This window comes from Alosa sapidissima, chromosome 17 (assembly GCF_018492685.1).
Source record: "Alosa sapidissima isolate fAloSap1 chromosome 17, fAloSap1.pri, whole genome shotgun sequence".
In the NCBI taxonomy this organism is placed as follows: Eukaryota; Metazoa; Chordata; class Actinopteri; order Clupeiformes; family Clupeidae; genus Alosa; species Alosa sapidissima.
The window spans coordinates 9,401,900-9,426,725 of NC_055973.1; the positions used below are offsets into that span (position 1 = coordinate 9,401,900).

At 39.7% G+C, this 24,826-nt stretch overlaps 3 protein-coding genes across 4 annotated transcripts; all 3 read left to right on the forward strand.

The window, feature by feature from the left end:
• The first annotated feature begins 869 nt into the window (after positions 1-869).
• On the forward strand, positions 870-14,335 carry LOC121688183 (tripartite motif-containing protein 16-like). The gene is given in 8 exon segments (XM_042067620.1): positions 870-1,155; positions 1,158-1,564; positions 1,783-1,878; positions 2,261-2,494; positions 2,580-2,742; positions 2,854-2,913; positions 4,545-4,777; positions 12,669-14,335. Coding segments are annotated over 8 exon segments (1,671 nt in total). The 5' UTR covers positions 870-974; the 3' UTR covers positions 12,966-14,335.
• Positions 9,661-12,742, forward strand: LOC121688185 (E3 ubiquitin/ISG15 ligase TRIM25-like). The gene is made up of 5 exons (XM_042067624.1): positions 9,661-10,266; positions 10,491-10,586; positions 11,435-11,668; positions 11,757-11,919; positions 12,434-12,742. Exons 1-5 carry the CDS (start codon positions 9,676-9,678, stop codon positions 12,508-12,510), a joined length of 1,161 nt encoding a protein of 386 aa, XP_041923558.1. The 5' UTR covers positions 9,661-9,675; the 3' UTR covers positions 12,511-12,742.
• Positions 14,336-16,903: 2,568 nt separating the features above from the next.
• LOC121688184 (E3 ubiquitin-protein ligase TRIM47-like) lies at positions 16,904-23,084 on the forward strand. Of its 2 annotated transcripts, XM_042067621.1 has the most exons (6): positions 16,904-17,583; positions 19,966-20,061; positions 21,448-21,681; positions 21,753-21,912; positions 22,000-22,059; positions 22,196-23,084. In XM_042067621.1, the coding sequence occupies exons 1-6, from the start codon at positions 16,996-16,998 to the stop codon at positions 22,717-22,719; spliced, it is 1,662 nt and encodes a 553-aa protein (XP_041923555.1). In that variant the 5' UTR covers positions 16,904-16,995; the 3' UTR covers positions 22,720-23,084. The 2 variants fall into 2 exon arrangements, with proteins under 2 accessions (XP_041923555.1, XP_041923556.1); XM_042067622.1 differs by lacking the exon at positions 21,753-21,912 and having other exon boundaries at positions 22,196-22,338.
• The last annotated feature ends 1,742 nt before the right edge of the window (positions 23,085-24,826 follow it).

A 24,826-nucleotide genomic window follows, 5' to 3' on the forward strand; every position in this document is an offset into this window, starting at 1 on the left:
TTTAATTTTTGTAAAATCAGCGCACAATTTAGTAAAACGTGCATGCGATTTAGTAAATTGTGTGCACAATAGTAAAATGTGCGCACAATTTACTAAATTGAGCTGATCAGGCTGGCTACACACCTACGCTGGTTAGTGCCCAGACAGGCTACACACCTGCCCTGCTGCTAGGAGCTGGGCAGCAACAGTAATCTGCCACTATACTCACTTGTCTTGGAATATTACTGACTTGGCAAAGTCTGTAAACTGAGGTGGGTTCAAGCCTGGAGCCCATAACATGATGACAATACCTCAATTGACTTACTCATGCCCATCAGCTTACACCACAAAAGCATATTTGACATTCATGCATACTTATTTATCATAGTAACATGTTTCCTCTTATCTTCTGTTTATTTTCTATTAATTTCCTTTCTTTTTATATTCATTTCTAGATTAATATAGCCCACACACTGCACAGTCATTTTAAGTCATAAGACTAAGCATTCCATTACACTGTTCTTTGTATAAATGTATGTAACAAATAAAATAATTTGAATATGAATTTGATAACAACAAAGAACAGAAATGTGGATATCTGTGGACAAATTTCATTTAATACACATTCAAGCTACTTTAATGAATACCTTTTAATTGACATTTCCTCAAAATAAGTTCTTAAACTCAGCAGAGGGAAGAATCTCTGGTCAATCAAATACAGACACCTACATCTGTCTTTCTATGTCATATTTTACTTATCTGTTCTTTTCCCCCATAATGCAACACTCCACCTGATGCAGTGTTGTTTTCTTACAGTGCTCTCTGCACTGCTGTCCCTCCCACTTCCACACACACACACACACTCTCTCTCTCTCTCTCTCTCTCTCTCTCTGGAGGCCACTCCCTCTGCTCAGTGCCCAGCCTTTTCCACAGAAACGAAAGTCAGTTCTGCCTCCAACTTGACTGTAGGAGAATAGAACAGTGAGTGATCCAAAATGGCAGAAGCCAGTGTTGTATGGGGCCAAGACCATTTTAGCTGTCCAATCTGTCTTGAACTTCTAAAGGATCCTGTGACTATACACTGTGGCCACAGTTTCTGTATGGACTGTATCGCAGGCTGCTGGGATCAGGAAGAGCTGAAGGGAGTCTATAGCTGCCCACAGTGCAGACAGACCTTTACACCAGACCAGTGCTGGGCAGGAACACAATGCTGGCTGAAGTGGTGGACAAACTGAAGATCATGGGACTCCAGGCTATTCCTCCTGCTCAGTGTTATGCTGGACCTGGAGATGTGGAGTGTGACGTGTGCGTTGGGAGAAAACGAAAGGCAGTCAAGTCCTGTCTGGTGTGTCTGTCCTCTTACTGTGAAACTCACCTCAGAGTTCACAATGATCTCAACCCAGGGAAGAAACACAAAGTGGTTGATGCTGCTGCTAAACTAGAAGATCTGATCTGCTCTCGTCATGATAAACTACTGGAGGTCTTCTGCCGCACTGATCAGACATGCATATGTTTCCTGTGTGTCATGGATGAACACAGAGGACATGATACAGTTTCAGCTGCGGCCGAGCGAATTGAAAAACAGGTAAGACTACAATAAACAATGGATTGTCCATTGAATTGCCTCCGTGTATGAAATGCACTTTAAAATTATATGTGCCATGCCTTGCAAACCAGATAGTGAACTTTACCCCCTGGCTTATGATTGAAGAGGGTGTGTTTTAAATACCTGCACAATGTGTTAATAAAATATCTCACAATATGTGGTGAGATTGCAAATGGATTAATGTTACCTCTTCACAGAAACAGTTGGAGGAGAGCTGCAGAAAAACCCAGCAGACAATCCAAGAAAGACATAAGCACCTGCAGCAGATGAGAGAGGCCATTAAGTCTCTTAAGGTGAGTTCCAATCTGAAAGGTAGAGGGACAGTCTGGAGGTTCCACGGTGTCCAGAGCAGAATGTGGGCCCAGAGAGATGGGAGTCCAGCAGGCATGCTATGTAGTTTTGATACTTAAGCTATTATTCTGACCGTGCACGATTTCTTCCCAGGCCTCTAGCTTTTTCAGCCTATAGGGCTGAAAACCTTTTAAACCTTTATGGCAGTTATGAAACAGAGTCGCAAAATAATTGAAATGTCCTCTTGTATCTGACTGTGTATCTGACTGTACACTGAGTGTGTTTCACTAATTCACAGATTGGGATAAATGCAGGGACCAAATTTCCCTCACGGGATCAAAAGAGTATATATACTTATACTTATACTTACTTATTTCCAAACAGCACTCTGCTCAGGCAGCAGTGGAGGACTGTGAGAGGATCTTTACTGAAATGATCCGCTCCATTGAGAGAAGACACTCTGAGGTGACACAGCTGATTAGAGATCAGGAGAAGGCTGAAGTGAGTCGAGCTGAAGAACTCATGGAGAAACTGGAGCGGGAGATTGCTGAGCTGAATAAGAGAGATGCTGAGCTGGAGCAGCTTTCACAAACAGAGGATCATACAAGCTTTCTCCGGGTAATCTTTAGGCAAAGATATGATAAAGAAATGACACAAAAATGTCATGTGTTTTCCTTAATAACAGCTTGTGTTGCTTTTGCAGAGTTTTCAGTCTCTGTGTTCCTTCACTGACCCAGAGGATTCATCATCCAACCTCAGTTTCTGTTCAGATGTGTCATTTGAAGAAGTGACGGGAAATGTGTCTCAGTTGAAAGATAAAGTAGAAGATGTACTTAAGCATGGAGTAGAACAGATTTCAATGAGAGGTAATGAATACACAAAGAACATTTTGTACTACTCCACCTTCGCACTGTAGGTACATTTTGTTTTTATCTGAGTAAAACCAGTCTGATAACTGATCTCTTCTGTCTCTACAGCAAAAGCCATACAAATATCCTCTACCCATGAGCTCTTGACCAGACAAGACTTCTTAAAATGTAAGAATAATGCAAATTACAGCTAGAAGACACTACAACAGAGCTGTTTACACATTAACGGGAAGTAACTCAATATAAACAAAACAGATTACGTTGATTAACAACATATTAGTGCACTATATGTTGATTAGCAAGAAATAACACTTTACAAAATGTTGATGAAAATAATTAAGACATAAATGTACTATAATACTTTCTTTAAAAATAAGTAAAACATTACTATACTATTCATTAAAAAGAAGTAACATATTACTCAAACAGTATGAACATAAATTATATTTAAGGTAGAACTTTTGTACCCATTTTTCAAAGTGCTATTACATTCAGTGCACACTTTATTTTTAGGTTCTAGACCAGGGGTATTCAATTAATCTTCAGCGAGGTCCAATTACGGAAAATTTCCTCAAGCAAAGGTCCGGAGCATCATAATGTTTAACTTGTGTGTTTAGGCTATGTAGGCTATATGTATGTATGTATAATATAAGGATGGATGGATGGAGCCTAGTTGTAGATAGATAGATAGATAGATACATAGATAGATACATACATACATACAAATTCAAGAAATAGAGGATTGTAGGCCTAGGCCTAATGTTTAATGTGAAATAAAATAAATAGCCTTAAAGGCAACATACGAAATGAGGACAAATAAGGCAAGATAAGAGTAATTGGGGAGAAAAACTGAGTAGCTTTGGCTATTTTTAAGATCTTAATGTGAAATTTGAGCTGAGACAAGGATAGAAATTCCACAGCTGGTTCCTTGAACCCATTAATCAGCAAGTTTAATTTAATTTTTTTAGTTTTTTTTATGTTGACCCGAAATCCTGGAAACCCAGGAATATCACGTTGTTGGGCAGTGAATGCATGTAGGCTTAACTAGATTGTGGTGGATCAATATCATATTGCCTTCTTAAATCGTAAAATATTCTGTGGTCTCAGTTCACTGTTGAATGGGCCTAGCCTACCCTATGCTTGCTCAAAATATATGCTTTGTCTAGTAGAGGTGCTTTAAATTGGCGCTTAAAATCACCTGTCTCAGAATATATAGAAGAGGTTAAGGGCAATTCCGCGCAAAACTGTCAGATCCATATTTAGTTGGCGTTACGGACGTGACAGTTTTGCGTGGTATTGCCCCCGTATCGTTATATAAAGCTCTGTTCTCGCTGTCTAGCTTTCTCCTCTTTGAGCAATTGATGATTTGAAAATAACTTACTTATCATTAACTTAGATATCCATCTGATTGTTTCTTGTCCCGTCTCCTCTCCTCGCTCGTTTCAGGCTATCAGTCTCTTCCCCATAGTAGGCTACTTTACTCACTGACTCGACTTTATCAGAATTCACATATTTCACTGGCTGAGTAGCAGCAAGCGAAATGATGGTTCCTGAAGCTCCTGAAGTAAATGCTGTTATCCTGACCAACGAAACATTTAGCGCAGCTTTGAAATCTTACGTGAAAATCTAAATCAGGCTGTTATGGTCTGGGTCCGGATAGGATCACGTCACGGTCCGGACTTGGACCGCGGTCCGCCATTTGGTGATCCCTGTTCTAGACCATACAGTAGTGCTTTATTAATGAAAGACAAATATAATGATTATTATCTCAATAACTGTTATATCTTTTTCCTCCTCAGACTTGTGTCAACTCAATCTAGATCCCAACACAGCACAACCATATCTTCATTTGTCTGATAGTAATAAGGAAGTTATTCTTAAAAGGACGAAGCAATCATATCCTGACAATCCAGAGAGATTTGACGATTATGAACAGGTGCTGTGTAAGGAGGCTGTGACTGGAAGATGTTACTGGGAGGTGGAGTGGAGCCCAAAATGGGGAGGTTCTGTAGCAGTATCCTACAAAGAGATCTGGAAGGGACAAAACAAACTGTTTGGGTACAATAAACACTCTTGGAGTTTAGACTACCACTCTTTCACTGGATGGTCTTTCATACACAATGGAGAGGAGACTCAACTCAATGTTACTCCCAGCACAATGATTGGAGTGTATGTGGATCACAAAGCTGGAATTCTGTCTTTTTACGGCATCAGTGGTGACAAAATGACCCTCCTGCACAAAGTCCAGACCACATTCACTCAACCGCTTTATCCTGGTTTTTGTCTCAGATATTATGACAGAAAAGTTAAGCTATGCCATTAGCTATGCCATTTTTTTGGATGTCATCAGGGGTGATGAGTCTTTTCCATACATACTGGATAGACCCAAACATACCATCACTATGTGGCTTCATTTCAGACCCTGACTTGCCTTCGCAATCACCTGTCTCAGTCAAATGCACGTTGATTTGGTTCAGACAGTTGCTGTCATATAAAGCAGGACTATACACATAATAAAACATCATCATTTCTAAGGATACAAGCTCTTTCAGAATTCCCCGGCACCCCAGTTATGTTTTGGTATTTTTTGGAGATTGGCTCATGTTCATGTTTATTCATTTTTAATTACCTGATTCATTATGGTCTGTATATCATGTTTAATACATTCATAATTTGTAATTTGTACATCCTGAAGATTGTGCACTTCATAAACCGGACTTTGTTGTATAGGTGTTTAGTGTTTTAATGTATACAGTACATATCATAATCAACAAATATGTCTTGTTTGGCTTGTCATATGATAATGGGTGTAGAGGAGAGTGGTAATGTTACTGTCTGACAATTGCTTGACCCGGGTTCAGTTCTAGCCTATTGCGAGTCCATGTCATAGATACAGATAGAGGTATCTGCTAAATACCAGTCAACTACAACTTTCTGACACAAATGTAATATTGTTTTGTTCTTTTTTGTGTCCAAGCCCTAAGGAAACAAACTGTGAAAAAAGTAGTTTATTTTTTGGGAGAGAAATCATGAAAAAATGACTGGCCTCACTTTCATCTGTGTTTATGCATTTAAATATGTAGGCTATGTGTTCAGGAGAGAGCCTGAACACTGGTGGTTATAATGAGGTATATTGACCCTCATACAATTTGATATTGTAGGCCTATTTCAGTAAGGATTGATTTATGTAAAGCCCTGCAGTTTCAATGTCCACATGATGACATGAGTAGTCTCATGATCAGAATATGATATTATGTTGAATAACTATTGTTTTCTTACATTTGTGGTTGCTTTTTTTAAATCAGTGACAGTTCCACCAATGGCCACTAGAAAGAAGCAACTTATTAGTGTTCAGCAAAAAAGCCTTTCTGTTCTGAGGGCAAAACTTTGTATTTGGAGACCATGTAGGCCTACTGTATGCAAGACGACAAATGTTATTGTCCCATTCAGTACTAAAATGCTGAAAATATTGAATTGCTGGATTGGACAGATATTAATTATCTAGTCTACCTATCCAGAACATTTCACAGACATGTCAAGTACCTCTGGAATATACACAATACTCTTAGGTATCACTACATTGTAGAGGAGCTGAAAACCAAGCATTTTACTCTCCTTATATAAGTGAGCTATAACAGAAATTAATCTGTGAATCTTGTCATACATAGAGTTTAAAGGTCTGTATGGCAAGTCATGCTTGAAATACATAAAGTAAAATCATGAATGCTAAAAAAGTAAGTCTATTTTGCTTTATATTCTGGCAAACCATTTTTTCTCTTTTTCTAGATTGGTTCTCCTTTCCTGTTTGAATTTGCAGTGCCATCCATCTGTTAAATAGCTACAGAGAGAATTATGTTATTATTTTAAAATGTTTTTTTTCTTATGATTTCTTTTTTGTTATGATTTTAAATATGTATGTGACCTCAGAATAAGCTCACACTAAAAAGAGGTACTAAAGTCTGGCTGTTCTTTATACAAATAAAATACATTATTAAAATCTTAATTCACATGATGGATTTTAAAATGAGTTTGACAGTCGTCAGTGTTGAGGACTGTGAGAGGATCTTTACTGAAATGATCCGCTCCATTGAGAGAAGACACTCTGAGGTGACACAGCTGATTAGAGATCAGGAGAAGGCTGAAGTGAGTCGAGCTGAAGAACTCATGGAGAAACTGGAGCGGGAGATTGCTGAGCTGAAGAAGAGAGACGTGAGTGGTTAATTAATGATATTTAGTGAGCTCATCTAAAGTGAGGACTTTTTATGCCTGGCAACACATTTAAAAATTGTGTAAAGTTGTAAAAGGTAAATTTGCATTTATTCATTTAGCAGACACTTTTTGGTAGTTTTGGTTTAGGTATTTTTGGCGAGTTTAGAGTTCCCTCTAGAGTTATGATGTATGTATATGTTACTCTGCTATTGTAAATAGCAAACTTCTCGCGACTTGTCCACCCTGTAAAATCGGGAAAGTAGCACTGCATCAGTGCAAGAAAGGATGTTGCCTCAGGCTCCATTTTACAGTCATTGTCAGAAGTGAGGCTGAGCGGAGTCTTTGGAAAAAGAGAGGTGGGAGTTTTTTCGTCATTCACTGCGGGTCCAGCCGGTGGGGGCAGAGAAGGTTGGGGCTCTGAGCATGATGGGGCTGGCGTGGACTTGGCCTTGGGTGCTGAGCGGCGGTATGGGCGAGTCCTGTGTGTTGTGCTCACAGCTGGCTGTGCAGGTGGCCATACTGCCATACCCACTCAGCGGGGGAACAGCAACAGGAGAGCCAGCATATCCTTCTTGTAGCTCAAAAAGCTGCTATGCCCTGCCCGAAGAAGCCCTCAGCATCGAGGAGGAAGGGGGGCCTCTCTTTGTCTGGGAGGTCAGACAGGGTGAGCCACAGGTGCCACAATTGCACTACAAGGAGGCCAAGGCACTTCATCCAGTTGAGCATCATGGAGAGTGTGTGAGGTGTCACCGAGGCGTCAGGCTGGCTACACACCTACGCTGGTTAGTGCCCAGGCAGGCTACACATCTGCCCTGCTGCTAGGAGCTGGGCAGCAACAGTAATCTGCCACCATACTCACCTGTCTTGGAATATTACTGACTTGGCAAAGTCTGTAGACTGAGGTGGGCAAAGAACAGAACTGTGGGTAGCTGTGGACAAATTTCATACACATTCAAGCTAATTTAATGAATACCTTTTGATTGATATTTCCTCAAAACTAGATGTACCGCAGAGCGGTACAAAATATGACCGCCGCCCAGTCCAGCACATTTTAAAATAAATCACGCTGAAAGGCCTATATGATTCTAACTGTCTCACTAAACTGCATTATCCACACTCAATTCTCACTGGTATCTGCTAGACAACAAGTACCAAAACATGATTAGTTCATAGATTTCACATGTAAAATTCATTTTATACAACCCCACCCCCATCTTGCCTGTTCATAATTCTGAGAAATTCTTGAATTGTGTGCATGTGTGCGTGCACACGTTTATGTTTATGTGTGTGTGTGTGTGTGTGCTTGTGTGTTTGTCTGCGTATGTGTGTTTGTGCATGTGCATGCATGCGTACATAAGTCTACTGTGTGAGTATGTGTCATACGTATGATTACTGTGAATGTATGTGTGTGCGTATGTATCTGTTTAGGCACATGTGTGCACATGGAATGGGTTAACATGACTCCTGGAGGCAAACATACAGAAAAAATTGGTCATCCAGCTAGGCCCTACGGTTCTCAAGATATTCACAGAAAACTGTGTCTGCCCTACCCTCCTTTCGGGGGGTCCAGTCCAGCGGGGGGGCTACAGATCAAAACGAAAAACGATGGTTCCATGCTATCCATGTGGGGTTACATGCCCACCAAGTTTCGTGTACCCCGGTGTTTCAGTGTCCCAGGAATCCTTGTTGGTGTACGGTCACTAAATGTACACATAAATCGTTTTATTGTAAGGCCCCCCATGAACGAAAGTTCACAAAACTTGGCATGCATTCGGAAGGTGTCATAATGATCCTACCCTTGTAATTTAGTGCAGTTTTGACCATGTCAGCCAGAGATATTGTGATGAAAACACCTAATTTTTTGCTTTTTAATTTTTAACTAGGTGGCGCTATACATGAAATAAGTGGTAATGGGATGGGTTGACATGCCCCCTTAAGACCAACATACAAAAAAAAGGTGGACCTCCTAGGCCCTACGGTTCTCGAGATATTCACAGAAAACTGTCTCCGGCCACCTACAGGCCAGTTGGTTACAATTAATTTATTGTGTGGCCCCCCATGAACGGAATTCCACGAAACTTGGTGTGCATTCAGAGGGTGTCATAATGATCCTACACTTCCAATTTCGTGCAGTTTTGACTATGTTAGGTCACAGATACCTGCGATTACAACACCTCATTTTTACTTTTTTGTGTTTAACTAGGTGGCGCTATACATGAAATGAGTGGTTATGGAATGGGTTGACATGGCCCCTTACAAAAAAAAATGGTCCTCCTAAACCCTATGGTTCTCGAGATATTCACAGAAAACTGTGTCTGCCCTACCCTCCTTTCGGGGGGTCCAGTCCAGCGGGGGGGCTACAGATCAAAACGAAAAACGATGGTTCCATGGCTACACGCTTCGCTGCGCGGCGGTCATAATAAGTTCTTAAACTCAGCAGAGGGAAGAATCTTTGGTCAATCAAATACAGACACTTACATCTGTCTTTCTATGTAATATTTTACTTAGCTGTTCTTTTCCCCCATAATGCAACACTCCACTTGAGGCAGTGTTGTTCTCTTGTGCTCTCTGCACTGCTGCCCCTCCCACTTCCACACACACACACACACACTCTCTCTGGAGGCCACTCCCTCTGCTCAGTGCCCAGCCTTTTCCACAGAAACAAAAGTCAGTTCTGCATCCAACTTGACTGTAGGAGAATAGAACAGTGAGTGATCCAAAATGGCAGAAGCCAGTGTTGTATTGGGCCAAGACCAGTTCAGCTGTCCGGTCTGTCTTGAACTACTGAAAGATCCTGTGACTATTAACTGTGGTCACAGCTTCTGTAGGGACTGTATTTCAAACTGCTGGGATCAGGAAGAGCTGAAGGGAGTCTACAGCTGCCCACAGTGCAGACAGACCTGTACACCCAGACCAGTTCTGGGCAGGAACACAATGCTGGCTGAAGTGGTGGACAAACTGAAGATCATGGGACTCCAGGCTATTCCTCCTGCTCAGTGTTATGCTGGACCTGGAGATGTGGAGTGTGACGTCTGCACTGGGAAAAAGTGCAAAGCTGTCAAATCCTGTTTGGTTTGTCTGGCCTCGTACTGTGGCACTCACCTCAAACTTCACAATGATCTCAATCCAGGGAAGAAACACAAAGTGGTTGATGCTGCTGGTAAACTAGAAGATCTGATCTGCTCTCGTCATGATAAACTACTGGAGGTCTTCTGCCGCACTGATCAGACATGCATATGTGTGCTGTGCGTCATGGATGAACACAGAGGACATGATACGGTTTCAGCTGCGTCCGAGCGAATTGAAAAACAGGTAAGACTACAATAAACAATGGATTGTCCATTGAATTGCCTCTGTGTATGAAATGCACTTTAAAATGATATGTGCCATGCCTTGCAAACCAGATAGTGAACTTTACCCCCTGGCTTATGTTTGAAGAGGGTGTGTTTGTATTAACACTAAATACCTACACAATATGTTACTAAAATATCTATATGTGGTGAGATTGCAAATGGATTAATGTTACCTCTTCACAGAAACAGTTGGAGGAGAGCTGCAGAAAAACCCAGCAGACAATCCAAGAGAGACATAAGCACCTGCAGCAGATGAGAGAGGCCATTAAGTCTCTTAAGGTGAGTTCCAATCTGAAAGGTAGAGGGACAGTCTGGAGATTCCACGGTGTCCAGAGCAGAATGTGGGCCCAGAGAGATGGGAGTCCAGCAGGCATGCTACTGTATGTACAGTTTTGATACTTACTGTAGACTATTAAGTATAAGTATATATACTCTTTTCATGGGCGGATTATGAACTTTTGGGGCCCTGGACCCAGATGTATTAGGGCCCCTCACTAATTGTTGCATATGTGGGAGGGGGGTTTGGGGGTCCTTCCCCAGAACAATTTTAGTTTGTTTGATGTGATTTCCTGTGTTCTGGTGCATTTTGAGGATGGCCAATACTAAATTCAATCAGATTCATAGCCTTCATTGATATTGAGGCAATAATTCCATGCAAAGGCTTGGGCTTCAGGGCCCCCTGACCCCTTGGGCCCCTGGGCCTGGGCCCGGTAGGCCCGTGCAGTAATCCATCCCTGACTCTTTTGATCCCATGAGGGTCTCTGCATTTATCCCAATCCATGAATTAGTGAAACACACTCAGCACACAGTTAACACACAGTGAGGTGAAGCACACACAAATCCCGGCGCAGTGAGCTGCCTGCAACAACAGCGGCACTCGGGGAGCATTGAGGGGTTGTGCCTTGCTCAAGGGCACTTCAGCTGTGTCTACTGGTCAGGGTTCGAACCGGCAACCCTCCGGTTACAAGTCCAAAGCGCTAACCAGTAGGCCACGGCTGACAGTGCACGATTTCTACCCAGGCCTCTAGCTTTTTCAGCCTATAGGGCTGAAAACCTTTTAAACCTTTATGCCAGTTATGAACCAGAGTGGCAAATGATTTGAAATGTCCTCTTGTATCTCCAAACAGCACTCTGCTCAGGCAGCAGTGGAGGACAGTGAAAGGATCTTTACTGAAATGATCCACTCCATTAAGAGAAGACACTCTGAGGTGACACAGCTGATTAGAGATCAGGAGAAGGCTGAAGTGAGTCGAGCTGAAGAACTCATGGAGAAACTGGAGCGGGAGATTGCTGAGCTGAAGAAGAGAGATGCTGAGCTGGAGCAGCTTTCACAAACAGAGGATCATACAAGCTTTCTCCGGGTAATCTTTAGGCAAAGATATGATAAAGAAATTACACAAAAATCATGTCATGTCTTTTCCTCAATAACAGCTTGTGTTCCTTTTGCAGAGTTTTCAGTCTCTGTGTTCCTTCACTGACCCAGAGGATTCATCATCCAACCTCAGTTTCTGTTCAGATGTGTCATTTGAAGAAGTGACGGGAAATGTATCTCAGTTGAAAGATAAAGTAGAAGATGTACTTAAGCATGGAGTAGAACAGATTTCAATGAGAGGTAATGAATACACATAGAACATTTTGTACTACTCCACCTTCGCACTGTAGGTACATTTTGTTTTTATCTAAAATGTAAGAATAATGCAAATTACAGCTAGAAGACACTACAACAGAGCTGTTTACACATTAACGGGAAGTAACTCAATATAAGCAAAACACATTACGTCGATTAACAACATATTAGTGCAGTATATGTTGATTAGCAAGACATAACACATTACAAAATGTTGATAAAAACAGTTAACACATAAATGTACTACAATACTTTCTTTAAAAATAAGTAACACATTACTATACTATTCATTAAAAAGAAGTAACATATTACTCAAACAGTATGAACATAAATTATATTCAAGGTAGAACTAACTTGTACCCATTTTTCAAAGTGCTATTACAGTACATTTAGTGCACACTTTATTTTTAGGTTCTAGACTACACAGTAGTGCTTCATTAATGAAAGACAAATATAAGGATTATTATCTCAATAACTGTTATATCTTTTTCCTCCTCAGACTTGTGTCAACTCAATCTAGATCCCAGACTCACTCTAAATCTAGAACACAGCACAACAGAATCTTCATTTGCCTGATAGTAATAAGGAAGTTACTCTTAAACAGAAGAAGCAATCATATCCTGACAATCCAGAAAGATTTATAAATTGGGCACAGGTGCTGTGTAAGGAGGCTGTGACTGGAAGATGCTACTGGGAGGTGGAGTGGTTCTGTAGTAGTATCCTACAAAGAGATTTGCAGGAAGGGACAAAACAAACAGGTTCCGTTTGGGTACAATAAACACTCTTGGAGTATAGACTACCCTTTCGATGCATGCTCTTTCATACACAATGGAGAGTGGATTAGACTCAATGTTACTCCCAGCAGAATGATTGGAGTGTATGTGGATCACAAAGCTGGAATTCTGTCTTTTTACGGCATCAGTGGTGACAAAATGACCCTCCTGCACAAAGTCCAGACCACATTCACTCAACCGCTTTATCCTGGTTTTTGTATCAGATATTATGACAGAAAAGTGAAGCTATGCCATTAGCTATGCCATTTTGTTTGGATGTCATCAGGGGTGATGAGTCTTTTCCATACATACTGGATAGACCCAAACATTACCTCACTATGTGGCTTCATTTCAGACCCTGACTTGCCTTCGCAATCACCTGTCTCAGTCAAATGCACGTTGATTTGGTTCAGACATGTATTTGTTGTCAAATAAAGCAGGACTACGCATAATAAAAACATCATCATTTCTAAGGATACAAGCTCTTTCAGAATTCCCCGGCACCCCAGTTATGTTTTGGTATTTTTTGAGATCGGCTCACATTCATGTTTATTCATTTTTAATTATCTGATTCATTATGGTCTGTATATCATGTCTAATGCATTCATAATTTGTCATTTGTACATCCTGAAGATAGTGCACTTCATAAACCGGACTTTGTTGTATAGGTGTTTGGTGTTTTAATGTATACTGTACATATCAGAATCAACAAATATGTCCTGTTTGGCTTGTCATATGATAATGGGTGTGGAGGAGCAGTGGTAATGTTACTGTCTGACAATTGCAGTTCTAGCCTATTGCGAGTCCATGTCATAGATAGGCTAGATAGAGGTATCTGCTATAAATACCAGTCAACTTTAACTTTCTAACACAAATGTAATATTTTTTTGTTGTTTTTTGGTCCAAGCCCTAATGAAACAAACTGTGAAAAAAGTTGTTTATTTTTTGTGAGAGAAATCATGAAAAAATACTGGCCTCACTTTCATCTGGGTTTATGCATTTAAAGATGTAAGCTATGTGTTCAGGAGAGAGCCTGAACACTGGTGGTTATAATGAGGTATAATGACCCTAATAAGATTTGATATTGTAGGCCCATTTCAGTAAGGATTGATTTATGTAAAGCCCTGCAGTTTCAATGTCCACATGATAACATGAGTAGTCTCACGATCAGAGTATGTGATTATGTTGAATAACTATTGTTTTTTTTTTACATTTGTGGTTGTTTGATTTCATCAGTGACAGTTCCACCAATGGCCACTAGAGGGAAGCAACTTATTACTGTTCAGCAAAAAAGCCTTTTGGTTCTGAGGGCAAAACTTTGTATTTGGAGATCATGTACTGTATGCAAAACGACAAATGTTATTGTCCCATTCAGTACTAAAATTCAGAAAATATTGAATTGCTTGAAATTGATTGAAATACATAAAGTGAAATTATGAATGCTAAAAAAGTAAGTAAGTAAGTCTATTATGCTTATATTCTTACAACCATTTTTTTCTCTTTTTCTAGATTGGTTCTCCTGTTTGTTATGATTTTAAATCTGTATGTGAACTCAGAATAAGCTCACAGAGAAAAAAAGAGGTGCTGAAGACTGGCTTCATACAAATAAAATGCATTATTATAATCTTAATTCACATGATGATCGATTTTAAAAGGAGTTTGACAGTCGTCAGTGATGAGTACTGTGGAGGACAGTGAGAGGATCTTTACTGAAATGATCCGCTCCATTGAGAGAAGACACTCTGAGGTGACACAGCTGATTAGAGATCAGGAGAAGGCTGAAGTGAGTCGAGCTGAAGAACTCATGGAGAAACTGGAGCGGGAGATTGCTGAGCTGAAGAAGAGAGATGCTGAGCTGGAGCAGCTTTCAATAAGTGAAAATCACAACTAGAATATGATGCATAGCCTATATGGCTGAACCACAGCCATGGGTAGGATATCCATTACCAAAGCCACAATCACAAGTGCCATATTGCTTACAACAGTTCCACTTGCAACTAATCAAATTTAAAGACATCAAACGTTTTTTCTATTGTTAATTTAGATATTTGTCAGTTTTTCCTCTGCCCCCAGAAATAGTTCCAATTTATATCCTTGCCAAGCAATGGAAAATGCACTTGATTTAAGCCCATCAACATAAATACTGTATGTTCATAAGCTTATATGGATCTTTTTACATTTTGCTTTGGATCTGATCTGACCAGATTTAGATGGACTTTAGATGGACTTTAGACTGATGAGGTGAGGAAGACTTGATGAGGTTATAGTAAGACTTTCTCAGCTCAGTGAGAAACTAGAGGATGCTCTCCAGGACATAACAGGCATTTCTACAGCTGGTATGAATTACATACAATTACCTTGAAAACAGCACTTCTGAACAATTTTGATACGACTCAGAAAACTCTGCCATATATTTTTTCACATTTGTATTCTTTGCAGGAAAACTTGTTAGCCTTCTACCAGCGCTTGTGCCCATGACTAGATAGGATTTCCTGACATAAGAATAAAATACACACACATGTACTCAGGTGCAAGTACATCACATTTACTCATTGAAAACCAGCAATGTGACTGAAGCTAACCCTTCAAATCCTGACTGGTTTTTACATGCTGATTAGTAGATGACAGCTCATGCACGAGTTTAGTGATGGGCACGAGGGTCCTCGGTTTGTATTTTTGGAAGACGACAAATAAAACAGCTGCCTACTTGGATTAAGCTATACTTGAATTAATGCCTAGTCTACATGGTTTAGCCTGTATTGGGAGACCGGGGCTGGTTGGAACACTTTTCACTCTCGGTTATATTTCTCCGTCTTACAATGCGTTGAAATGGTCAAATTGTTATGAACTGAAAGCTTGGGATCTCATCTACAAAATTTATACATTCAATGTCAACAAATGATCCCTTGTTTTGAGTTATTTATGATTAAAGTGGTGTTGTGCATGTGTGCCAACCTGCCCCATGCACGGGGTTGGTTGGCACATGTAGTCGGGGTTGGTTGGAACACCTATGTTATAGTCCTTTGCAGTACTCCTTTTGGTTTTGTTTGAAGTGCTCATCTATATCACTGCCTGTAAGGCTTTGCTGATGTCTTTCCTGTGTGTTTTTCTTCAGTAGGGCCCACCATCAAGACCAATTTGGTCCCTACCGAATTTTTTTTAACTTCAAATGTTTAAAAATGTCTGAAATGCTTCCAAATGTAAAACTATGTTCAGTAATTACAATAACAATGTTAAAATAAAGATTGATGATGTTTTATGCATAAAATACAAAGTTTATAGATTTGTCACAAAATAGCCATAGGGAATGTATGTGCCAGCCAACCCCAAAATCAGTGTGCCAACCTGCCCCGCCCACATTAGGTCAAACTTTTTTGCACAAATGCTGTTAGCCTGCTAATATCAGTCACCTCAGGTTTTCAAACTTCATTTTAAATTATAGATGAGTCCCCTAGCAAACAATTATAATCAATATTTTTTTTTATATCCCTAACTATTACCCTTCTAGGATGTATTTAGTGGGAGGTGCATATTCTAAGTTTTGACACTACAAAATTAAAATGTTGTTCTCACCTAAAGGGTTAATGACCTGGAGACCAGTTACATACGTGAGTTTACGCTACTCAATAAGGCCGTCAGTTTAGTGTTGGAATTTTGTTGCAGCTCCCTCTAGTAGCCTGGATATTAACAGTGTTTCAACCTGCCCCTGTTCCAACCAGCCCCGGTCTCCCCTACAGACTTTTTGGTAAATAAAAAAAAGTAAATGTTGTCATATTAGGCTAGGCTACTATTATTTGCCTTTGTGGGTTGACAAGGCAACTGACAATAGCCTACATTTTAGGAGATGCATAGCAATGACCTATTAGCAGTTACAGTAGCTCGTCATCATTTTTGTCGTCACGTTGTAGTTCGTTTGTAGTCCATGTGGCCTTTTATGTCCAACAGTTTTAATGTGAACTTGGGAATTTTCCGTTTTTGTCACCTGACAAGCGTCTTGCACTATATTTTAAGCAAATACAGTTGTTTATTTAGGATTAGTGAGCGTAGACTATGTTTTAACCTGTTGTGTCATCCGTGTTTGTCACACATTCCGACGGCAAAGCACATGAACACTTTGCTGTGGGAAAAACAAAGTAATCACGGGGGCGGTCCTTGTCATTCCCAGGTGCCATGAATGCAGGCCACTCCCACTTCTTAACCTTTTTCAGAAAGACGAAACTGATTGTATCTGACTTACACGTGTGAACAGAGAGACAGAGGATCGAAGACACAGATATATTGATCCAAAATGGCACAGGCAAACGTTTTGTGGACCCAAGACCAGTTTAGCTGTCCGGTCTGTCTTGAACTACTGAAAGATCCTGTGACTATTAACTGTGGTCACAGCTTCTGTAGGGACTGTATTTCAAACTGCTGGGATCAGGAAGAGCTGAAGGGAGTCTACAGCTGCCCACAGTGCAGACAGACCTTTACACCCAGACCAGTTCTGGGCAGGAACACAATGCTGGCTGAAGTGGTGGACAAACTGAAGATCATGGGACTCCAGGCTATTCCTCCTGCTCAGTGTTATGCTGGACCTGGAGATGTGGAGTGTGACGTCTGCACTGGGAAAAAGTGCAAAGCTGTCAAATCCTGTTTGGTTTGTCTGGCCTCGTACTGTGGCACTCACCTCAAACTTCACAATGATCTCAATCCAGGAAATCACAGGGTTATTAATGCCATAAGGAAAATGCAGGATATAATCTGTTTTCATCATGATAAGTTATTGGAGGTCTTCTGCCGCACTGAGGAAAAATGTATATGTGTGCTGTGTGCTATGGATGAACACAGTGGACATAACATGGTGTCAGCATCAACAGAGCGGGCAGTGAAAGAGGTGAGACAGTGATCTTTTCTCGGTTAAAAGTGAAGGAACATTAGCTTCATACTCATGCATTGGGTACCAAAACATGTACATTATTTACCCAATGTCAGTACAGGTAGCCTATCCTCATACTGTAGATGCCACCAAAATAATGTAAGGAGAGTAGCTCTGTAGGCTACAGGCTGCAAATAATTTTGGCCTAAATGTTATATTCCACATGAAGCACACAAAGGTAATCGTGTTGATAAACAGCTGTGATGTTGGTGATACGTGATAGGCTTCTGCTACAGCACAGCAACAGATCAATTCAATTGAACATGAGGTGGCATCACAGATTGGGGTCTACCATAGTGCCTTATCGGTTCATCATGCAGCATGTGTTGTGACTGACTGTAACCAGCCAGTTATGCTTTGTTGCTCTGTCCTGTGTGTTATATTGATTTGGCATTGTTGTTTGGTATTAAAGGGGGACTTGGTAACTATTTCAACTTAATGAACCAGTTTAGAAATCATTTGGATCCAAATAACCTGTTCCAGTGAAAATGGTGACATAGCGTTTCCCCTAGCATTTCCAGGCGGAAAACCAACCTTGCAACTTTGGGACTACAGTCCCGGTAAGGGAAGTGAGAAACAAGAAACTCGTTTTAAATTGTGTTTCTTATCTTCTAACATCCACATTGTTCTGCCAAATTTATGCTAACCCTTTCCCTAGCTTGTAAACAAATCCATGTGCTTTATCATTACCTTTTTCAGTTTGAAATAGCATAATGCACAACTTCTCCAGCAGAGGGGGAAATATAGCTAAGCCTGCCAAGTTTCCCATTGGGTCATTCCATGTCAATTCAACCAGGGCCCACGCACTTAGATCTCAAAAAAATCTGAAAAAATTACCAGGCGTACCTATGTTACCCAGGAGACACACTGTACAATTACTTTTATGTAATTTCAATACTTTCCAAGTTACAGCCAGTTTTATGGGGGAAGGGGGGTGTCGATTTGGTTCTGCCTGTGTTTTGTCAAAGTTCACAAGCCCACACCTCAAGAATTAAACCATGTAGGAGGCTCACATTTTCCATGCTGTTACATAAATAGGAATAGTATGTAGCAAAATCGTCACGTTTGATTTGGATGATCCTGCTTGGTCAAAGCTGTCCCTCAATGTCGATCAACATTTTATTGGAGTTATGGCTGGGCTCTGTTGAGGCCTTCAGAAGACATATTTGTACTCGGCATACAAATATGCTTTTCCCCTCATTGAGATAAGTAGAAACACTCTCAAAAAACAATAAACAGAAAGGAAACTCTTATCGGTGTTTGAACAGCAGACCTCACAAATCTGAAAAATCATTTTGGATCTCATTTTCAGAGCACCCTAAAATAAGATAATACACACATTTGGTGTCCAATGTTTTAAAACTTTAATCTTGTGCCAGGACAATTATTTTTGAGTCATTATGTGTCAAATCAGACAAAATCCAGGAAAATGGTTGCAGCACCGACTCCGATTTTCCTTAAAGTTTGTCTGCACAATGTTTAGGTTCCATAACTAAAACCTGCCATTTTTCTCTTTTTTTTTTCAATTCTGTTGTTTTCAGTCTTTTTGCCCTTGATTGTTTACACTCTGTAAAATGCCTTATCTTGGAGGTTTGGACATTCATATCTTAAAAAGTATTATTCCTAGCCTGACCAAACTTTGTAGAATGGAAGACAAATATGTTCTTAGTATGATTAAATCATTAAAAGTTTGTACCACAGTCTCATTGGTTTTATAGAAGTTCCTAGTTTTAGGAAAATAACATGCAAAAAAAGTGATATTGAGGTCTCAAAACTCCTTTATTGAGACACACCTGCCATCAATCAGTGTTTACTTTACAAATATAATCCTTTGTTGATGTTGTCCCAAAATTTGAAGTCTCCAAAACAAAAGGCCATGACAATAATAAGGATAAAACAAGGCGTGTTTGTTTTGTGTCATTTTCATACAACTGAAATGGTATGTGGGGTAGCTAGCCAGAGTCGGACCATAAAAATCTATGTGGAAATAGCTTAGTATATGGACATTTAGTGTGTAAAGTACCAGTATTGTCCCATTCACAGAATAAATGCATGTACTTACAGGTGTTTTGGGGAACATAGCCTACTGTAACACCATTATAAAAGGAGCAAATTGCTTTGCTGTGTTTCACCTGAGGGGGCGCTAAAATCTATTGTTTATTGTAAATGTTTATTTTGGTTTGGTGTTGCCAAAACACCTGCAACTGCATGCATTTATTCTGTGAATGGGACTTGGTACAATATTGGTACTTTACATATTAGCAACAATCTTACATATTAGCAACAATCTTATCTGATTTGACACAGAATGACCCTTTTGTTTTCAACCTTTTATTTTAGAAACAGATACCAGAGGCACAGAGGAAATCCCAACAAATCATACTGGCAAAAGAGTGGGAGTTCCTGAAGCTGAGATCAGTCCTGAAGAATATCAAGGTCAGTATAAGAGAACACATTTTAGTCAACAATTGCTTCTATTTTGTAAATGTACAAAATTACTGACATTAATTAGCCTGGAAGCCAGCCGAACTTAGCCCCGCCCATAAAAATTGAGGTCGGGAAGTTCTGTCTGGACTTTTTCCGTTGTGGAGCAACTATGCCCGAACCAGAGCGGTTCGGTCCAGAAGAACTCCTGAACAGTTTTGTTCAGAGCTGAAAATGCAACTGTGTTTGACAGAGGACAAAATATTACCTTTCAGTATGGTACGATGTCTTTGTAAATGACGTTTAATTACAAAGTATTTCATTCATCCCAGTTCTCCCTAACAAAAATGCTGTTGCTAGAAGGTAGACATTTAGATTTTGCCATCGCGTCTGTTGTAGAAGATATTGACAGTGCAATAACTTAAAAAATCAACCAGAAAACAATGTTAAGGCAATTGTGGAGAAGAAGGATGGTTCGGGTAGCCTGATGAGCCAGACCCACATCCAAATGTTGGGTCTGGGGACATACCATTGGCAGGGCTCAACCTGAGGGCGGGATAAACGGTTGTCTTTCAAATTCCCTCTGCACACAATAGGATAGGGCTACAACCCATGAGTCCCATGCAAATTCTGACTAGGCTAAAAATTAAGTATAAAAGCACATCATTTATTTATTTTAGGGCTGTCAATCGATTAAAAAAATGTATCTAATTAATTACATACTCTGTGATTAATTAATCTAAATTAATCGCATATATAATTTTTTCTGTGAAAGTATTTTAAATATTTAAATTCAATCATTGAATAATCAGCATTAGTGACATTACAGTTCAAAAACTCTTATTATTATTTTCACTGTTCAAATAATTGCCATAATAATATATGATATGACCTAATATGCTGAGGAAATAAATTCAAATGTGCTTCGGGAAGAAGTTTTTTTTTTTCCCATAAAAGGCATTTCAGGCCACAGATATAACCTAGGGGACACAATGACAATTAATTAACACTCCCCTCAATGTCAACACTTATTTCTTTGCATTGATGTGCGACTATAGAGTTGATGAACTCCGGTGATATGCAAATTCCTTGCTGCAGACATTGCAGAAGACTTTATTTTGAACACTTTATTTTTTATCAACACCATCAGGCCATTCTTTAGTATATGTAAGTATATGTTCCAATCAATGATCCAGGCAGCACGTTTTCTTCTCTCTCCTTCTTTTTACAGTCTAATTTTTACTGACTAGAATGGCTCGGGGTCAAAGGTCATACGGAATCGATCGATTAATCTGCACTAATTTTTTTAATCAGTTATTTTTTCTCAAATTAATTAATCAAAATTAATCATTTCATTTCTAAAACACCTTAACTCTTCTTTCCTGTGTTTCTTGTAAGACTTCTGCACAGGCAGCAGTAGACGATTGTGAGACGACCTTTAGAGAAATGATCAGTGCAATTGAGAGAAGACGCTTTGAATTAATAAAACTGATCAGAGATCAGGAGAGGGCTGAGGTGATTCAAGGTGAAGAACTCTTGGAGCAACTGGATCAGGAGATTGCAGGGCTGAAGAAGAGAGACGCTGAGCTGGAACAACTTCCACACACAGACAATCACATCCATTTTCTGCAGGTACGGTCAGTGACAAAGTTGATTTATCCAGAAATGTCCATTAGATGATAACCTTGTGTATTTTCCTTCAGAGTTTCCTATCACTACGGGCCAACGCCAATTCTGAGGTTTCGTCCAGACCAACTGTGCTTCTGAATATGTCCTTTCAAGAAGTGAAGGACCGTGTCTCTGAATTAAAGAAAAGATTTGTGAATTTACTTCAGAAAGATTTGGCATCACTGTCCAAACATGGTATTGTACTACTTTTGCTATTTGACATTAACAAAAAGTACTACTTGAAGGCTTGAAAATGCTTATTTGGCCTTTTGTCTTCTATAGTTAGAGATGTAAAGATTTTCCTACCCAATGAGCCCAAGACCAGGGAAGAATTCTTAAAATGTAAGACACACACACACACACACATATGTACATGTATTCACTGCTCATATTCTTTCGCATCATGTGACGTGACACATGGTTTTTCCTTATGTTAGTGAAAGGTCTGTTGTTTTCTCACTGTTTTCATCTGTTCTAGATTCCAGTCACTTCACAATGGATTCCAACACAAGTCATCCATCACTTATTCTAGAAAACAACAACAGAGTGGTTTCAAGAAACCTGTCACTACAGACATATCCAGACCATGCTGAGAGATTTAACAGCTGGCAACAAGTGCTGTGCAAAGAAACTGTTAGTGAACGTAGCTACTGGGAGGTTGAGTGGTCAGGACAAAGTGTAAATATTGCCGTTTCTTACAAAGACATTGACAGGAAAGGATGGGGTGACGAGACCTTATTTGGATGCAATGACCAGTCTTGGTGTTTAAGCTGCTCGGCCTCTAATTACTTCTTCAGATACAATGGTGAGGAAACTATACTGCCATCAACTCCCGGTTCCTCCAGGATAGGGGTGTTTTTGGATTACAAAGCGGGGGTTCTGTCCTTCTACGGTGTCTCTGACATAATGACCCTTTTGCACACAGTTCAGGCTACATTTTCTAAGCCCATCTACCCTGGCTTTTGGCTGGACACTGAATCAAAAGTGACATTTTGCAAATAAATGTCTTTACGTGGAGGTTGGTGTTCCTTTGGCTGAGCTAATGATCAGCCCAATTTGCACAATGCCAGAATGGTGAGTTGCATGGAGAGAGCATATCGCACCCATTCCGGATCATCTTCCGATACTAGTGGACCACTTGTCATAGACCACAAGTATTGTTAAGTCTGAGTGTATTATTTTGTTTGTTTTTTGATATAATGATAAAATAAGTGATAGGTGGATTTAATATTTTGATGATTTGATTGTAACATTGATGTGAATGCATGAGTGATTTTAGAATTTCTCAGGGGATTGTTTGTTATGTTGTGAACCTATGTAACCAGCGTGCAATTCTGTGGTAATAAATGTAATGATTTGAACTCGTAGATTGCTTAACCTGTATTATTCAAAAGGGGTTTCCAAAACAGTGTGTACACACACACACACACACACACACACACACACACACACAATATGTTGTTGGGTTCACATAAATACAACCCTAAATAAAAAGTTGGGACATTGTGTAAAATGTGAATTAAACAGAAAGTGATGAATCCATATTTAGCTGCAAAAAGGACATACTTCACAACATCAAATGTTGGAAAATTTACAAATTTCACCATTTCATGGAAAATATATGTTCATTTTGAATTTCATGTAAGCAGCACGTCTCTGGTCAGTGAAATAGTACAGGGATTTAACCAACATTTGAAGCTTTAGTTGGGAACTTCTCTGAAAATAACTTTTCTTAGTTACTGAAACTGTTATGGTACAAATAACAATTCATCATTTATTAAGCTTTTGTTACTTATTAGTTTCTGTGGTAATATGGTGGCAGCATGGAGGGGAGTGTCTCCAGGACGCTGGTTTCACTGTTAAGCCTTCATGAGGTGTCGTGGGCCTAACTTAACGAAACATCGGTGAATGAGGGTGCCCACTTGATAACCACAATGACATATACTGCTGTTGGATGGGCCATTTGTCTTGTGTTTGTGACCATTTGTTGGCGGATTTGTGGGTATGTGCTTTTTAAAGTTAAACTTGAGCAGGGGCTTCTGGATGTGTTTTTACCTTGGATTTTGGCACAATGGATTTTAACATCTAATCCTGTGTATTAACCCGTTTAATCCAATAGTGACCGTACAAAAAAATCTTGCTCTTGTGCCTTTAAAACTGTTACTGGATGAATTATCAATACATTTCTCCCAAAACTAGAAACCTGAAAGGGTCTCAGTTAAATATGTGCAGTGCCAAATGTGTAGTGTAATTTGTCACATGGCCAGAGCTGCTTATGTTTTGGTTGCACCCTGACCAGAAAATGTTTGCCCAAAAGCTCCCAAACTAAAGCTTAGAAAAGTATGTTTATGTAAACATAGGACAAAGATTATTACACATAATCTTTAAGGTGTCTAGTATGGAGGGATGCAATTGAAATATGTTAACTTTGTGCAGCGTTCTCTTAGCATGAGTGAACATGATGACGGTCACAATTGTGACATGCACAAACATGTCCTTAAAACAACCCTTAACGTTCATTTTCAGTGATTTATAAACATATTTTAGATATACTGTAGGCTTATTTACTATGAACAAACCATTTATAACTGTGTGTACAAATGCTTTACTAATGAGAAATAATGGATGAGCAATACAGATGATAAACAAACCATTTACTTATAGTTTACAAATTATGAATTGTGTACAGTTATTATAAAGTGTTACCCAATTGTTCTGTTCAAGTTACAATGTTTGAGAACAAGCCATTTTGTAGCACCTGGCTGTCCCTCAAAGCTGCGGTAATTGATGCTGGACGAGTGCCTAAGGGGTGCTCATGCATGCACATGATCAAGGATCCAACTTTAAGCTCTTTAAGTTCAAGCTATTACCTGATAGCTTAGAGCTGATTCACTATAACTAGCAATCCAGTTCAAACAGTTGCTACAGCTAAAGAGCTGTAAATTCATGCTAATAAAATCTTATAATTTTGATTAGTAGAGTTCTGCTTAATAAACAACAGTTCCATCAATGGCCACAAGAGGCAACTTCTCACCTGGCAAAATATACTTGTGTGTCCTCAAGTCAAAACTTTTATTTAGACTGTGAGTTATGAATAGCTGTATCAAGT

Coding starts and splice junctions, on each gene's coding strand:
- LOC121688184 (XM_042067621.1), top strand. CDS start 16,996: ATGGCACAGGCAAACGTTTTGTGGACCCAAGACCAGTTTAGCTGTCCG. Junction 20,062..21,447: donor CAGTCCTGAAGAATATCAAG/GTCAGTATAAGA, acceptor GTTTCTTGTAAG/ACTTCTGCACAGGCAGCAGT. Junction 21,682..21,752: donor ATCACATCCATTTTCTGCAG/GTACGGTCAGTG, acceptor ATTTTCCTTCAG/AGTTTCCTATCACTACGGGC.
- LOC121688185 (XM_042067624.1), top strand. CDS start 9,676: ATGGCAGAAGCCAGTGTTGTATTGGGCCAAGACCAGTTCAGCTGTCCG. Junction 10,587..11,434: donor AGGCCATTAAGTCTCTTAAG/GTGAGTTCCAAT, acceptor ATCTCCAAACAG/CACTCTGCTCAGGCAGCAGT. Junction 11,669..11,756: donor ATCATACAAGCTTTCTCCGG/GTAATCTTTAGG, acceptor TTCCTTTTGCAG/AGTTTTCAGTCTCTGTGTTC.